The sequence below is a fragment of the Physeter macrocephalus genome, chromosome 14 (genome assembly GCF_002837175.3).
Source record: "Physeter macrocephalus isolate SW-GA chromosome 14, ASM283717v5, whole genome shotgun sequence".
Lineage (NCBI taxonomy): Eukaryota > Metazoa > Chordata > Mammalia > Artiodactyla > Physeteridae > Physeter > Physeter macrocephalus.
Window position 1 is genome coordinate 28,225,338 of NC_041227.1, and position 16,934 is coordinate 28,242,271.

The 16,934-nt window shown below is 53.5% G+C and overlaps 2 protein-coding genes across 3 annotated transcripts; both read right to left on the minus strand.

The window, feature by feature from the left end:
- Positions 1-1,776: 1,776 nt before the first annotated feature.
- SPEF1 (sperm flagellar 1) lies at positions 1,777-4,789 on the minus strand. 2 transcript variants are annotated; one of them, XM_007117398.3, is made up of 7 exons: positions 4,618-4,789; positions 3,385-3,496; positions 2,876-3,032; positions 2,658-2,697; positions 2,458-2,518; positions 2,122-2,245; positions 1,777-2,022 (listed from the first exon to the last, which is right to left on the minus strand). In XM_007117398.3, exons 1-7 carry the CDS (start codon positions 4,724-4,726, stop codon positions 1,915-1,917), a joined length of 711 nt encoding a protein of 236 aa, XP_007117460.1. In that variant the 5' UTR covers positions 4,727-4,789; the 3' UTR covers positions 1,777-1,914. The 2 variants fall into 2 exon arrangements, with proteins under 2 accessions (XP_007117460.1, XP_028355714.1); XM_028499913.2 differs by lacking the exon at positions 4,618-4,789 and having other exon boundaries at positions 3,385-4,380.
- Positions 4,790-7,431: 2,642 nt separating this feature from the next.
- CENPB (centromere protein B) lies at positions 7,432-10,429 on the minus strand. Its single transcript, XM_055090706.1, has 2 exons — positions 9,065-10,429; positions 7,432-8,769 (listed from the first exon to the last, which is right to left on the minus strand). Exons 1-2 carry the CDS (start codon positions 10,359-10,361, stop codon positions 8,258-8,260), a joined length of 1,809 nt encoding a protein of 602 aa, XP_054946681.1. The 5' UTR covers positions 10,362-10,429; the 3' UTR covers positions 7,432-8,257.
- Positions 10,430-16,934: the final 6,505 nt, after the last annotated feature.

Sequence of the window (16,934 nt, forward strand, 5' to 3'; positions counted from 1 at the left end):
CCTCTGCTCTCGATCTCCACGGAGGCGGTCGCAATGGCAGGGAGATGTGCCTAGTTCAGCGCCCCGGGGTGGGATGTGGGCGCCTGCACAGAGTGTGGGAGCAGAAACGTAGCCCATGGATCTTTAAGGGTTCTAGCCGCTGCTGCGCCTGCAAGTCCTTGAACAACACCCCCTCCCGATTTCGTTGGCTGGAACTGGGTCCCTAAAGTACCCGCGGGGAACGGTCCCTTCTTCCAACATAACTAGGAGAGAGATGGTAGGAAAATGGCTTAAGGCCAGCTTCCTTTCAGAAAGAGCGGGGTCACTGCCTTTGGGAGCCCCCAAGGCTCCTACCCTTCGCTGGATCCCTGTGGCCTCTAACCTATCTTCTGGTCTCTGGTGAACACACTGTCGGTAAATTAATCTTCATGAGCTATTGTTACCATTGAATCCTCCCCTGCTCCAAAGCGCTCTGTGCTCTGGGACTGTCTCCAGAAGAGCCTCAAACTTTTTAGCGTAATTTTGCGTGATGCATGCACACTCTGACGTTTGAGATGCTGTCCTCCAGCATGGTCATTGGAGATTTCTACATTCTGATCCCAGCCCATCCACTCTTGCCAGATGCTTTCTTATTACCCAACCCACCATTCCATGTGCCCCGGTATGCCTCCCCCACAGTTGTATTCACATGTCTATTCTATTCCTCAAGCTCTAAAAGTGGCAGACAGTGCGCCCAGAGTAAGATATAAATGTATTTTGTTTAGTCCACATGGGGCTTTAAAAAATTCTTATTCTTCCTCTTCCTCCTCCTCTGCTTCTTCTTGTTCCTCTTTTGAAATATCAGAAGATCTAACAACACGGACTCAGTTCCAGCCTGGCACCAAAGGCTGATGGCACCAAAGGCCATGGTATCTTTGTCAGGGTTGGGAGTCAAGCTTGGCCTTGGTCCACAGAACTTGGGGTCAGTCTGTGGGCAGGGTTGGGAGTCATATAGAGGACAGGTTTAGGGGTGAGTCCATAAGCAGGGTTGAGGGTGACTATGTGGCTACATTTGGTGAGAATCTGAAGCCTGGGTTTGTGGTTGGGTTTGGACAGGGTTGGAGGACACTGTGAGGATAGGTTTGGGGGTCAGTCTAAGGCCAGAGTTAGAAGTCAGGCTGTCCTAGTGCACAAGATCTAACCCCTGGTGGTATCATCAACCTACCAAGCAGTGGCCACTTCAGGGCCCAGCTACCCACGAGTTGAGACCCACTCTGGGCCCACAAGGCTCTTTCACTTAAGGGGTGGGGGGGTAGCACAAGGGGGACAGGAAATCACTGCCCTCAGAGAACAGAAGGCAGGCACAGGAAGGAGAGCATACCTTTAATGGGGGCAACCCAGACATTCTTAACATATCCCGTGTGAGGGGAGGGCAATTGGAACAGGCACAGCCCATGTCTTCCCCACTCCTGGCTGAGCTCACTCCTCACCCCTTTCTCTTCAGCTGTTGCACTTTCCAGCCTCCAGTTGGGTCCCAGGTGAGTTCCCAGGAGGGGCAAGGAAGCCCCTCAGCTGTCTGGGGCAGCTTCCCCTTTGGCCCAAGGTACAGAGGACTAGCCTGGATGGAGACGCTGCTGTCATCAGAGCTGGGCGGGGACCGGGTTCTAGGGGTGCGGACCGAGCTGGGGGACCACCCCCCCAAGGCCCAGCACAGGGAGCACCAAGGCAGAACCCCCTCTGGTGTCAGGCACTGCTTTGGGGTGCATGCCAGGTCTCTGCATGTGGCTTCTAGGTTCTGGAAAGCAGTCCATTCTCCTGACCCGAATGGAGTGGAAGGAGGTGGCTCAGTCACGGGGCTCAGCTTGGAGGGTTCCTGTCCCACCGCCCCCCATGCTCACTCACACCCCAAGAGAGGGGAGGCGCTCTTGTCCCAGGAGGCTCATTGGAGCAGCTGGCTCACCGCTGCTTACGCTCCGCCTGCTGGAGCCGCCGGGAGAGGTCTTCAATGCGCACGTTCTTGAGCTGGAGCAGGTGCTCCAAGCGTCTCACCTTCATCTGCAGGACCTGGGAGGAGCCCCACAGAGGTCAAGCCCTGCGGCCTGCTGCCCCCGCCCCTGTCTTTCCAGGCCCCAATCCCCCAGCGCCTTCCCAGTGCGCCCTGACCTGCACAGTCTCTTGCGAGGCCAACAGCTCCTGCTCCTTTTCAGCAATCTGGAGGACGAAGCTTCGGTCGCCCTGTAGCGTCTGGCTATACCCCAGAGGCCGGGGCACAGGCAGCCGGCCCACCCTGGCGTGAGAAGCAGCTTAGCCCAGGCTTGGATCTTGGGCCCCACCCTCACCCTTCCAGTGTCCCTCGACCAGGCCTTCTCTCCCCCACCCCCTCCCCCACCCATCCCTGACTTCCCTACCTTTCCAGGTGCAACCCTCACCCTCACCTCCTAGCCATGTGCATAGGGAGATTCCAGGCTTGGTGAGGTCAGGAGCTCCCAGTTTCCTTACCTGAGCTGCCCCCCACCCTGGGGGTCTGGAGCACCTTCCCCTCGGGCCTTCTGGGACAAACCTGAGACAAGGCAAGTGTAGGGGTAATCCTGATGGAGCCCTGTTTTCCACCTCCCCACACCCCCACCCCTTCCCCCACAGGAAGGAAGGACAGGAGGAAAGCTCCTCCTGGGAGGGAAGAAAAGTAAAGGCCACTTTACCCACATCCATGTAGTCAGTGCCATCCTGGGGAGCCAGCTCCTGAAAGAACCCCGGGGGTCTACTGTAAGCTCAGGCTGCCCACCCCCAAAGAGCACCCTCCCCCCGCCAGGCCCCCTTTAGCCAGGCACCCTTCTCCCACACTTATTGCTGAGGCACAGCGTTCTGCTGCCTGGGAAACTCCCCCAGAGCAGTGCAAGAAACTGGAGTGGGGTGGCACCTGTAAGGAGCTGGTGCCCTGCTTCCTGCGCCTCTGCTGCTCCTCCAGGCACTGCCTCAGTGGAATGAGCACCAGCTCCACCACGCCTGGGGCACACTGTGCGATCTTGCGCATCATGTCATCTGGTACAGAGAAGCTCAACTTGTTCAGCACCTTCCTGGGGGGCAGACACAGGGATGGTGGACTGGCTCCTGGGGGGGATGAAGTGAAGGGTTGGGGGATGGAAAGGGGTGCAGCAGTTGCAGCCCTTCAGTGCACAGCCCTGGGGGAATGGAAGGGCACCCAACCTGAGCCCAGTGTTTATATGTCTTGAGGGTCCTTGTCACCTCCCCAAAAGAAGAGTCCCTTGATTTTGTTACCAGACAGATTCTGTAACTGCATTGTCCCTTCCCAGCCAGCCACCATCTTGGACTGTGGAGACCACGGGAGGTGGAGGGGCTGGGAAGCCCTTCCTGGGATCCCAGGGTAGGGGCTAGAGATCCCACTAGTGTGCCCAGGTATTCTGCTACCTGTTCAGGTGACCCCAGTTGCTCAGCTTCTGCTGGAGAGAGTTAGCAGGAACATAATTGTGCATCTCCACCATCTTGGGGAAGTAAAACTTGATGACCTCTGCGACCAGGACTGAGGGAGAGGGGGTGGGAGCAGACATGGAAGTTGTAGAGATGGGTAAGGAAGAAGGGGGAGGGAGAAGGAATTGGTGGGATGGGAGAATCAGGGTTTGCAGAGTGGTGGGGCCAAGTGGAGAGGTGGAGATGTGGAAAGGGGTAAGGATGATATGGAGGTGAGGTAAGAAAGCAAGATGAGTGATCAGCCAGAGACAAAAATTCCAGCACACCCCAGAGGAGCTGCATTCCTTTGCCATTAACTCGAGGCATATAAAAACTAGGTCTCTGGTCCTCTATGAGTCTCAAAGAGAACCCTTCAGGAGGCTGGGGCCTCACCCTAGGAATTGACATAAATACACACACACAAAATGATACAGATGCAGAAACACATACACAGACACATACTTCTATCACTGGAGTTCTAAGAGACAGTCACCAACACACACACATAGAAGCACAAAGTGTCACATATGCACCAATATACACACAGAGAGATGCATACTTCTGTTATTAAAATCCCAGGAGACAGTCTTCGACACATACCTACACAATCACAAAGAAACATATGCACACAACATCCCCACTCATACGTACAGGACAGAACATGTCAACACACATATGACCAAACACATGCTGAGACTTCCACAAGACAGATATATAAAATACAGGAATAGGCATGCACACACACACACAGAGAGATGTACAAGTACATACACAGAACGCATCTTAGTCATTAAAGTCCCAGGAGGGAGTCACAGACTCAGACACACACACACACACACACACACACACACACACACACACCCCACATGCATAAAGGATAGAACATGTATACATAATATGGACACACACATGCCCACATACCCAAGATGCACACTTCTACAATTGAAGTCCTAGGAGATAGTCAGACACCCCTCCCACCAACCCACCCCCACCTCCGCCGCCACAAGCACACAAGCACAAGAGACGTGTGCACACACACCCCGTACACCCGTACATACAGGACAGAACGCGTAGACACACAAGGACATACAGAACACACCCAGGCGCGCACGCGGACACACACACACACACGCTGGAGCTCACACGTCTGTCACACACACACACACACACACACGCACACGCTGGAGCGCACACCTCCGTCACTGAAGTCCCGGGAGAGATTTCGCTTGGGCCGGGACAGAGGGATGTTGTCTACCCACAGGTACAGTTGGTGTAGCGCTTCCTCGTCCACGCTGCCCGCCATTGGCGCCCTCAGAAAGGTCAGGCCGTTCCAGCCGTGCAGCGTCCAGGCCCAACCTCACGACCCCTCAAGAGCTTCCTCTATCGCCAGTGCAGCCGCCCAGATCCTCCTCTGCCTCTCTAACCCAAAGACTCACTTCCCAGCTGGAAGCGGCCATATTGTTTTCTGAAACCATGGCAACCATACTCGACTCGCCGGGGAGCAAGGGCTTCTGGGAGTTGTAGTTTCCCCCCTCCCGCTACCTTCTCTCAGGCCTCAGCTTTGAAAAGGCGGTTTGTCTTGTCCACCTCCCAAGAAGAAATCACCTCTGCCAACTGCCCACCAGACATTGGCCCGCTCTGGGAACTGCCAAAGCCAACCAGGCCTCCAGAACCCCTGCATCAGTATCCTCAGGACAAGGAAACTCCTCCAGGGTCCTTTAGCAATCAGTCCCAAGTGAAGGCAGCATCCCAGTGTTTGTCAGCTTTATCTGGGGGTCCATTGTTAATCACCAGCTGCTTCACATCTGGACTGTGTGGTAGGCTGGGTGACAGTGCCTCCTTGCTAGGTCCCTCCTCAAAGCTCTGTGCTCATAGGGCCATCCCCACACCACTGCCCCCCACCCCCAAAGTAGTGTCCCAGTGAGGCATTTTATATGTAACCCAGACTCCCAGGGAGAGCACCAGAGTTCAAGGCCAGTGTCTTGGGCAGGTCATTTCTAGTCCTTAACACTACTTCCTCCTTCGTGAAATGGGGATGGTTCTCACCTACCGTCCCTAAGGAGTAATAGGGAGAATGGGAAGGATATTTACAGAAGACCTGTATTTGGGGACTGGGGGAACAGGAGTTAGTTATAGGTACAGGAGCTTCAAGAGCTCCTGTAGACACTTCCACATCCCTCATTTCCAAGAGCTATTCTTCCATGGGTTAGAAACTGAGTCATGGGCTTCCCTGGTGGTGCAGTGGTTGAGAATCTGCCTGCCAAGGCAGGGGACACGGGTTCGAGCTCTGATCTGGGAAGATCCCACATGCCGCGGAGCAACCAAGCCCGTGAGCCACAACTACTGAGCCTGCGCATCTGGAGCTCGTGCTCCGCAACGAGAGGCCGCGACAGTGAGTGGCCCCCGCTCGCCGCAACTAGAGAAAGCCCTCGCACAGAAACGAAGACCCAACACAGCCATAAATACATAAATAATTAAAAAAAAAAAAAAAAGAAACTGAGTCAGTAACCAATTCCTTTAGGAATTCCTTAGTAAAGGGGCACTCCTAGAGTCAGCCTGCGGAGACAGCTTGCTTCTGCCACAGACTAGTGGTTTGGCTTTGGGCACATTACTGAACCTTTCTGTTCTGTGTTTTCTCATGGTTTTACCTACTTCATAGGGGCTTTGTAAGCATCTAAAGTACTTAGCATAGAGCCTGGCACACAGCAAGAGCTCTATTAATGTCGGTGTTATTATTAATGAGATGATCTCAGTTCCAGCAAAAGAGGTGTTCTTGCTGGCAGGAGACAAATGGAAGTATTTGCCTTGTTGGTATTTGAGGTGAGGGCCTTGGGTTGGCCAGGGGCACCTGGGGAGAAGGCTACTGCTCCCACATATTTACTCCAGAGCAGGCCAGGGGGTAGGCTGGGCTTCCTTGTCTCATCCTCCGGGGCTCAGATGGGGACTGGATGGGGGCCAGGGTGGGGGCTGGGAATCCCAACTGCTTTTTTGCTTTCACTTAGTTCTGAAGCCTTCAAGGCCTGGAGGGAATCCCTGAAAGTCAGAGGTACGGAAGGGAAAGTCATTCCATCTTCCTGTTTAAAAAGATGACTTGGATAACTGCCTGCAACCCGCCCCCCCCCGCCCCCACATTCCAGGGTGGAGAGAGGAGGAACTGTGAGGAGGTGGGGGCAGGGAACCACAGGGGTGATGTGCCAGCCTCAGTAGAGGTGGGAAAACCGGTTTGGGGCCCAGAGCTGCTGGCCTGCTCAAGCTCAGGCCCTCCCCTCACTGGAACCACTGGGGCCTGAGGGCCTCAATGACAAAGGGACTGGGAGGGGTGAGCTGGACCTGAAGAGAAAGGTTGGGTGGGATCAGCAGAGGGCCTGTCCTCACCTTTGGATGGGGGTGGGGGTGGGGCTCTAGAGGGTACCACACAGGGAGTGGCTAACCTCTTGGGGCTGCAATGTGTCCCCAGCAATTTCACCTCCATCCTGACACTGTTCCCAAGGATAGCCACCAGGATTGGAAATGTCAATCACTGAAAGGCCTAGAGGACTCCCTCTTAAGGCACCCTACAAGAGATGTCCTGTATGCCCCTACAAACTCCAACCTGGACCACAGGAGCTGCCCCAACACTCCTTTCTTTCTGCCCTCCGACCCCTCTCCTGCAGGGATCTTCTTTAATGGTCCTTGATAAGCCTAGTTCCCAGGTGCCTATAGTTTCAATTGGCCTTCCAGGGACTGTTGGCTCCCTCCCTCCTGTCCCAGCCAACTGACCCAAAAGTTTTAACCCCAAAGCAGTGCAAGGCCCAGCTTGCTCAAACCCACCCCCAGGCAGGTGCATTGAAGACCCCTCCCACCCAAGCCTAGGCAACACTTAGATATACATGTTGCCCCTCACCCTGGTCAGGGCCTGGGCTGTAGCCACTCTCTCAACATTTGTCCCACCAGAGCAAGGACCAAAGGGAACCAGGAAAGAAAGTGTCCCCAAGACAGACGCAAGCCCAGACCATGAAGGATGCACCCTTGGCTGTTAAAATGTCCACTCCCACAAAAGGGGGGTGGACAGATTTATTGAATTCAGACTGGGAAAGGAGCAGCTGGATGGCTGGACTCTGGGCCCAGCCCCAGGACCCCTGCCCAGGATAGGGCCCTGCCAGAGAGGGAGGAGAGGCATGGGGCCTGCAGCTGCCCACAAGGGAAGTGCCCATTACCACTCCTCTGGAGGGCCTCTTGAGAACCTCCAATCTGGAAAGAAAACCAAGGGCCAAAGTAACGTGGACTGGGCCAGAGGAAGGGGTTGGGGAAGTGCGGAAGCAGGCAGAGGCAGGCCCAGGAGCCGGCAGTTAGACTGTGCTTCTCAAGGCGGCCTCGGGGCAGGGATGCGGGGCTGCCAGCCTTGTGGGGTCCTAGGCTGGACTTTTCTCTGGAGCCCTTCCCAGAATGGCTTTGGGGTCCCCCCCACCAAAGACCTGGTGTGGATGGCAGAGGGGAGAGGCACTCTCTGGCCAGGAGCTTCCAGGGTACATCCCTGGCTGCTACTGTGGCCTAGTCCACTGATGGCACGGTGTGGTAGCACCGGACAGCTCCCCACCCTCCCGACCTGGTCCCCCAAGCCCAGGGGCAAATAGGGAGGAAAGAGGATTCTGAGAAAGAGGCAATAAGCAGGCAGTGAGGCTGACACCAGCCCCAGGCCCTACCGAGGTGACTGGGCCTGTCACAAGACGAGGAGAACATCACTAAAGGATCTGGGGCTCCCCACTCTGGCTCCATCCACAACAGCTGCCCAGAGTCCTCTGCCCTGGGCTGGTGCTGCCACATCCGGGTTGGGGGCATGGCTAGGCCCAGTGGCTCAGCTTTGATGTCCAAGACCCCGAACTCCTGCCTGCCTGGCATGGTTCTTCCTGGTCACGTGGACCAAGTCGTGTTCCAAGTGGAGGATGTGGCTTTGCACACGGTCATCAATGGGAAAGGAGGTGAGGTACCTCTTGACCATAGCAAAGTAAGCCATGGCCTCCCCAAAGCTGGGTACAGGCACCTCATCACCATCCTCATCATCATCTTCGTCATCTTCGTCCTCCTCATCATCTTCCTCTTCTTCCTCACTGTCTGACTCAGAGTCCTCCTCACCTTCCAGGAAGTGGAGGGTAGGGCACTGGACCTCCTCCTGGGCACCATAACCCCCGAAGCTGCCACCAGCCTCCACTACTCCCTGGGCCCAGTCCTCAGCCTCCAAGCCCTCAGAGGAGCTCTCCTCCTCCTCCTCTTCCTCTTCATCACTGTCATCAACATCACCCTCCTCTTCTACCTCCTCTTCTTCCCCCAGCTCCTCTCCTTCCCCCGCTTCCTCCTCTTCCTCGCCATCTTCCTCCTCCTCCTCCCCTTCACCCTCCTCTTCCTCTTCTTCTTCCTCCTTCTCTTCCTCCTCCTCCTCCTCTTCCTCCTCCTCGCTCTTGAGGGCAGTAGTGATGGTAGCATTAGGGCCACCCCCAAAGCCAGCCTCACGAAAGCAGGTGGCTATGTCCGAAGGTTCCACAGCCTGCCAGGCTGCAGCAACGAAGTGCAGGGCCTCCATGAGGCCTAGCTGCAGGCCTGAGCGATCCTGCCTCCTCTTCTTCCCCCAGCTCCTCTCCTTCCCCCGCTTCCTCCTCTTCCTCGCCATCTTCCTCCTCCTCCTCCCCTTCACCCTCCTCTTCCTCTTCTTCTTCCTCCTCCTCTTCCTCCTCCTCCTCCTCTTCCTCCTCCTCGCTCTTGAGGGCAGTAGTGATGGTAGCATTAGGGCCACCCCCAAAGCCAGCCTCACGAAAGCAGGTGGCTATGTCCGAAGGTTCCACAGCCTGCCAGGCTGCAGCAACGAAGTGCAGGGCCTCCATGAGGCCTAGCTGCAGGCCTGAGCGATCCTGGCCCTCTAGCGCTGCCATGGCCTTGAGCAGCATAGCCTGGCGGTAGTGGCCCTTCACCTGTTGGACCACTCCACGCTCCAGCGGCTGCACGGTGCCTGGCGGGAAGAAGGCCAGCTGCACATGCCTCAGGCCCGAGGTATCCAGGGACTGGGCAGCCAGGCGGCCAGCCAGCAGCAGGACTCGCCGAGATTCTGCAGCCATGCGGGTGTCCAGGGCCTTCAAGTACTTGGCCAGGGCCTGGGTGGTGACACCACCCTTAGAGTTGGCGGTGTAGTCGCAGGGCAGGCCGGCTTGGCCTGCGCGGGGCTTAGCGGACTTGCCGGCTACAAGTGGGGGAAGCTTCTCACTGCCATCAGCATTGGCGCACAGCAGGACACTCAGGCGCTGGGTGGCCTTGCGTGCCCGTCCATCACTGCCACACAGCCCCGCGGCCTGGTCGGGCAGGAAGTCGTACCACAGACTGGTCTCAGTGGCACTGAACACGTCCTGGGAGGCGTAGCCCTCGGCCACCGACGGCGGCTGCTCCTCCCGAGCGCGCCAGCCCGTGGTACCCCCACCGCTGCCCTCCGAGGGCACCGTGGGCGGGCTGGCGGGCGCCGCTGGGGGCCGGGGGGCAGCGCTGCGCGACCGGGCGCGCGCCACGCCGCTGCAGGACACCACACCGTGGCGCCGGCGGAAGCGGTCCAGCCAGCCGTTGGAGGCAGTGAAATCGTCCATGCCCAGCTCCTCGGCTATACGCAGAGCCTTCTCCTTGAGGATGATGCCCTTGACCGGCAGGCCAGCGGCGCGGATCTGCTGGAACCAGGCGATAAGCAGCCCCTCGAGCTTGTCGTAAGGAGACAGCTTGTTGGTTTTGCGGCAGGTGGAGGCTACACCGTACTTGCGCTCCGACGCCAGGATGGCGCGCTTGTTCTTCAGGATGGTGCTCAGCGTGGACGGCGGGATGTTGAAGCGCCGCGCGATCTCGCCCTTGCGTAGGTCCGGGTTCTCCTCCACCTCCTGGATGATCCGCGACTTCTCCCGGAACGTCAGCTGCCGCCGCTTGGGGCCCATCCCGGCGCGCCCTCCGCCCCGGGGCCCGGCGCCACCGCCGCCGCCCCGGGGCGGGGGGCCCGGGCCCGCGGCGGGGGGCACCTGGCGGCCTCTTCTGCTCGCCCCGCCCGAGACAAAGCGGCTCGCGGGGCGGCGGGCGGGGCGGCGACCCGGCCGGGCCGGGGGCACCTTCGGGGGCGCCGGCGGGCGCGGCGCCGGGCGGCGGGCGGCAGGCGGCGGGCACGGGCGAGGGCGGGAGGCGCGGGAGCGGAAGGCAGGAAGTGCCGCGGCGCGGGGAGCTGTGAGCGCGGCGAGCAGGGCGGAGCGGGCAGAGCGGGATCTCGCGGGAAGCGCGGGGACGCCCGGCACCGCCTCCAGGCCTCCGTGCCCACCCTCCTCCCCGCCCCGGACCGACCGCGCGGGGGCGCTTCGGCCTGCTTGAACGGCCAGCGCTCGGGCGTCTGGTGACCCGCTGGCAACGGTGCGGGCCGGGGCGCTGTGCCCGGCCACTGCGCCGGATGGGCAGCGATTTGTTGCTTAAAGAGAATAGCAACTATGTTTTGTCTTTTTTATTTTATTAAGGTAAAAATAACCCACGTTTTTTGCGGAAACTGAAAAATTCAGGAAACTAAAAAGCACCTTTCATCCCAACACCTGGAGAGATGCGCAGGTCACATTTTGATATATTTACTTCCAGTCTTTTCTCTAGGCGCATGCAAGTTTTCTTTTTAAAAATTTATCGCATAAAACTGGCATCTGATGATATAGACTGTGTGTATTGGCGTCTCCTGCTGTTTTACCTGGCATCAAGTGATGAAAATATTGCCTTAGTGATAAAGTACTGCCAACAAAATTTTTAATAGTTGCATATTGTTCCAATTATGGTTGAACACTAATCGATGAGGCCTATTGTTACACATTTAGGTTATTTTTATAAGCAACACTATAGTTTTGTTTTTTTAAAATAATTTATTTATTTATTTATTTTTGGCTGTGTTGGGTCTTCGTTTCTGTGCGAGGGCTTTCTCTAGTTGTGGCAAGCGGGGGCCACTCTTCATCGCGGTGTGCGGGCCTCTCACTATCGCGGCCTCTCGTTGCGGAGCCTGGGGCACGAATCCGCGTCCCCTGCATTGGCAGGCAGATTCTCAACCACTGCACCACCAGGGAAGCCCAACACTATAGTTTTAAATCTGGTTGATGATGATCCCACAATTCATAGATAAACACTGATAACATCTCGGTGTGTCACTTTCTGTGCTGTTCCATTCATTTAGCCATATATGTTTGTGTTTGCACATACAGAAATAATGTCATGTATGTACATAAGCATACATACATACAAATCCCTGAAACCTCTTCCTTCACCAAACACATAAACATGACAAATTCTTAAAACAATGAATGAATTGCAGTGTTTTTTTAAAAAAAATCTTAAAGTAGCCTGAGGAGTAGGCAGAGAGGAAGGCTGTGACCCAGAGGGACAGGCTGAGGATCTGGGGCTGGATGAGGCTTCAAGAAAATGGGTGTAGACGAGGAAGAAAATAGCACCAAAGACAGTGCCGGGGTTCTCCAAGGTTAAGGGCTCAAGAAAGAACTAACAAGAAACGTGGAGGAGCAGCTGAAGCAGTAGGAGGAAATTCAAGCTCATATGCTGTGCTGGAAGCCAAGGGAAGAAAGTATAACTCACTGCTGTTTTAGTGTGTATTTCTCTTTTCATATGTGTATTGGCCATTTGAAGCCTGAGAATTTTCTAGTCATATCTTTTGCCTTTGTTTCTCTTTTGTTGACTTTTAGGAATTCTTCATATGCTCTGGACTTAAAATCTTTAAATATATTGCAAATATTTTCTCCCAGTCTGCCACTGTCCTTTTACTTAGCCTAGGGAATCTCAGATATGAGAAGTTTTTAATCTTTAAGTAGACAGGTCTGTCAGTTTTTTCCTCTATTGCTTCTGGATTTTGTGTCTTACTTAGAGAGAGTTTCTCCCCCTTCCCCCACCTCAAGACATAAAAAATATCCTTCCAGTCACAAGGTCCGGAAGAAAACTTGGGAGATTTTTTCCTTTAGGAGCCAGATCAATGCTTGGCCCATAATGGGTGTGAGGTCCCTGTGCAGAAGTAAATGTAGGACCACCTGGCTGAGGACTCCTTCCCACAAACCCTCAGGAAACCAAGTCTACAGTTTTGGAGGTTTCATCCATGTGCGTGTATGTCCTCCTGCCTCCCCACCCATCCTGACTTATAATCAATGGTTGTTTGGGTGAAATGACTATGGGTGAGCTTTTTTTTTTCTACTTTGCTGAATTTTCCAAGTTTTCTTCAATAGCAAGTACTACAGGCTCTTTAAAATGAAAAGGAGGACTTCCCTGGTGGTCCAGTGGTTAAGACTGCACTTCCACTTCAAGGGGCGTGGGTTCGATCCCTGGTCAGGTAGCTAAGATCCCATATGCTGTGCAGTGCAGCCAAAAATTTAAAGAAAATAATAATAAAATGAAAAGGAAAATGGAAAGTTTGCTGAGAGGCACAAAGAATAGTGATGACGTAAGTGGAATGGGTATAGGCTTCATGGGCAGCTTTGGACAGCCTAGGCCAAGAGAAGGGAAGGTGGACTGTGGACTTTCCTAAGGTGGAGAATTGGAAAGATGGCACATTTTCATCACTTTATAAAGAAATCCCATAACCTTTAGCTATCATCTCCCTATCCACTCCCTGCCCCTTCCCTGGCTGGCCCTAAACAGCCACTAATTTACTGTCTGTCTATAGATTTCCCTGTTCTGAACGTTTCATATGAATGGAATAATATATGTGTCTTTTATGACTGGCTTTCACTTAGCTTCATGTTTCAAGATTCATCCATGACATAGCATTTATCAGTACTTTATTCTTTTTTTATGGCTGAATAATATTCTGTTGTACAGATATATGACATTTTGCTTATCCATTTGTCAGTTGGTGAACATTTGGGTTGTATCTACCTTTTGGCAATCATAAATAACTGCTATAAACATTTATTTGCAAGGACATATGTTTACATTTCTCTTGGGTATATACCTACAAGTGGAATTGCTGGGTCACATGGTAACTCTATGTTTAAATATTTGAGGAACTGCCAGATGGAGATCATGTTCTTTTAATTAATCTAAAAATTATAATTGTTATTATTATAATATTATAATATTATTCCAAATTATGTTCTTTGGAAGATATTTTCAAATACAGAAAAGTTTTAGGATAAAACCATTTAATCACCATTAATTCCATCACTCAGAGAATACCCTTGTAGGATACTTATCTGTGCATTTTTTTTTATAATAAAAATAAAATTTATTTATTTAGCTGCGCCGGTCTTAGTTGCGGCACGGGGGTCTTTTAGTTGTGGCATGTGGAATCTTTAGCTGCAGCATGAGACCTCTTAGTTATGGCATGTGGGATCTAGTTCCCTGACCAGGGCTCGAACCCGGGCCCCCTGCACTGGGAGCATGGAGTCTTAGCCAATGGACCACCAGGAAGTCCCCTGTGCATATTATTATTATTATTTTTTTTTTTTTGCTGTACGCGGGCCTCTCACTGTTGTGGCCTCTCCCTTTGCGGAGCACAGGCTCTGGACACGCAGGCTCAGCGGCCATGGCTCACGGGCCCAGCCGCTCCGCGGCATGTGGGATCTTCCCGGCCCCTGCATCGGCAGTCAGACTCTCAACCACTGCGCCACCAGGGAAGCCCTGCATATTATTTTTAATGGGACCACGCTTGGCATAGTATTTTTTAGCCCGTATTGTAAAGATCTTCTCATGTCAATAAATATCTACGTCAGTGACTTTCAAAATTCTTTTACTCTAGGAACCCTTTCTCCAAAAGATCATCTTCCAAGAGCCCAATAGGTAATCATTCAATAATCAGCAATTATTATTGGGCTTGCCAGGTGCCAGGCATCCCTACCCTCCCAATACCTGTTCTCTTTAAATGCTTCAGGTATTGCACAGTATAGAGGAACCACCTTTGTTGGCTAGTTCCCTATTGAAGGACACTCAGCTTGCTCTCCATTTTTCATTGTTATTATGATCATACATCTCTGTGTACTTTTATCACCTTCTTAAGAGAAATCTCTAGAAGTAGGATATCGGGGTTAGAGACCAACCTTGGGCTTGGGCCTATTCAAGATTCTGGGAGACGGGAGGAGAGGTAAATGACTTGGTCCCTGTTCTTCAATAACTCAGATTGAGAAAATGAGATTCAGGAAAGGGAAAAGGAGATTTTGATAAATAAAGCCCATTCCTTCCAGCAGTTTCTCTTTAGGAATTCATTCTATGCATATCTGTTGCATCATTTAAATAAATGTTCAGCATTAGGGAATTGAGTAAATATATCAAGTAAAAGAAAGCAAGGTATAAAACATTCTGGCAGGCTTCCCTGGTGGCGCAGTGGTTGAGAGTCCGCCTGCCGATGCAGGGGACACGGGTTCGTGCCCCGATCCAGGAAGATCCCACATGCCGCGGAGCGGCTGGGCCCATGAGCCATGGCCGCTAAGCCTGCGCGTCCGGAGCCTGTGCTCCGCAACGGGAGAGGCCACAACAGTGAGAGGCCTGCGTACGGCAAAAAACAAAAACATTCTGGCAAGTCCAAATTGAGATGTGCTGTGTGTGTAAAATGCACATTGGACTTTGAAGGCTTGGTACCAAAAAAAAGTATGTGAAACATCTCATTAACAACTTTTATACTGATAACATGTTGAGATGATAACTTTTAAATAGGTTATATAAAATATTAAAGTTTCTTTTTCCTTTTTTTTTGTTTTTTAAACACCCTTCCTTTATTTATTTTGTAATTTTTTTATTTTTGGCTGTGTTGGGTCTTCATTGCTGTGCTCAGCCTTTCTCTAGTTGCAGCGAGTGGGGGCTACTCTTTGTTGCAGTGTGTGGACGTATTGCAGTGGCTTCTCTTATTGCGGAGCATGGGCTCTAGGAAAGCGAGCTTAAGTAGTTGTGACACGCGGGCTCAGTATTTGTGGCACGTGGGCTTAGTTGCTCCATGGCATGTGGGATCTTCCCGGACCAGGGCTCAAACCCGTGTCCCCTGCCTTGGCAGGCAGATTCTTAACCACTGTGCCACCAGGGTAGTCCTTTTTTTTACTTTTTTAAATGCGGTTACTAGAAAATTTTAAATTACATATGTGGCTTGTATTTGTGCCTCCTATTTTGTTTCTATTAGCTAGGACTGTTTAGACTGACTCCAGAAGAACATGTAACAAATTATAGTAGTGACTGCCTCTGGGGAGGGGCCCTGAAGATTTGGGTGGGGTGGGAGACATACTTTTGTCACGTCCCCACCCTCCTCACCCCTCTCAGATGGGACTGGGGTCTTTCTATTCCCTTCCTCCACATGTCTCCTGGCCCACCCAACCCCCTACCGCCAGGCCCTCCCTTCTGCCACCCCCACCCACTGCTCCTTGGCCTGAAGGATTGGGGCTGCAGGGGAAGGGACTCAAGGCCGCAGCTCCAGCATTCCTGAGCTGCGACCCGACAAGCTGGAGGGCGCCTCTCCCCGGGGGAGATGGGGTGCAAGAGTAGCTTACCACCCACTCACTTTTGGGTTCAGCCTTCCCACCACGGTCCAGGAAAGATGGCTCCCTAGGAGGTGATCAGATAATTAGAAGATGCTCAGTTAAAACTAGTGACAAATTCAGCCTCCCTGATCAAAGAAACACCAATTAAACGTTGGCACCACATTAGCCAAACCGTCAGTGGGTATGAGATAATTCCATAACTGGGTTCTGAGGTTGCTGACACCCTCTTTGGCCCTCACGGCCAAAACTCATGGCTACACCAACCATTAGAGCCTCCTCTGGGGCTGCGGGAGAAAACTGGATCCCTTGGCATCACATCTAATCAGAGGCTACGGAAGCACCCATCAGTTACGTGTCAGCCCCCACCGCGGGTCCACCTCCCGCACTGGAAGCTCCCTGTGGGAATTACGCTTTGGGGCCGCTCTGAGCTGCCAGTCGCAGGGTCAGGGAAGCTGCAGGAGTAGAGGCGCCTGGGGTGAATCTCAACTCCACCATCTGCACAACCATGTGACCTTGAATGAGTTAGTGAACTTCTCTACGCCTCATTGTCCCCATCTGTAAAGTGGAATGGCGAAAACAAACCGCACAGCACAGCTGTATTCTGCAGACTCCGGGAATCGAGGCTCTCAAGATGCCAACCGGTGCTTGTGAGTGATGTTAAACGGCGGGGGTCCCTCTGAGGCTACCCTGGGGGGTTGTTGCATCCTCTGAGGTCCTCTTCGCTGGAGGCCCTCTACACACCCTCTTCGCTGGAGGGTGTGTAGCTCCAAACCACATACTGAGAAGCGGAATTTGGGAAGCCAGGCTCCTCGAACCGTAGCTGGGAGGGAGTGCGAGGGGCGTAAGAGAAACCCTAATTCCTCCACCCGACCCAGAGCCTGGAACTGGGCGAGGCCCGGCTGGTCCAGCCTCCGCGCCTTCCACCACACGGGCTCCTCCCTCGGTCCCGCCTCTCTTCTAACCCGCACCCCCATTGGTGGCGTCCGGCGGCGCGGCCGCTGTTATTTTTCGAATATATAAGGAGGTGGAGGTGGC

Bases quoted from the DNA above. Each gene is read 5' to 3' on its own strand.
- CENPB (XM_055090706.1), bottom strand. From the start codon at position 10,361: ATGGGCCCCAAGCGGCGGCAGCTGACGTTCCGGGAGAAGTCGCGGATC. The intron at 8,770-9,064 runs GCGAGGAAGAGG...AGGAGGAGGAAG, and splicing joins GGAGGAGGAGGAGGAAGATG to ATGGCGAGGAAGAGGAGGAA.
- SPEF1 (XM_028499913.2), bottom strand. From the start codon at position 3,737: ATGGCAAAGGAATGCAGCTCCTCTGGGGTGTGCTGGAATTTTTGTCTC. The intron at 2,519-2,657 runs GTAAAGTGGCCT...GCCTTGTCTCAG, and splicing joins CACTGACTACATGGATGTGG to GTTTGTCCCAGAAGGCCCGA. The intron at 2,246-2,457 runs GTAAGGAAACTG...TTCTCACGCCAG, and splicing joins CAGGGTGGGGGGCAGCTCAG to GGTGGGCCGGCTGCCTGTGC.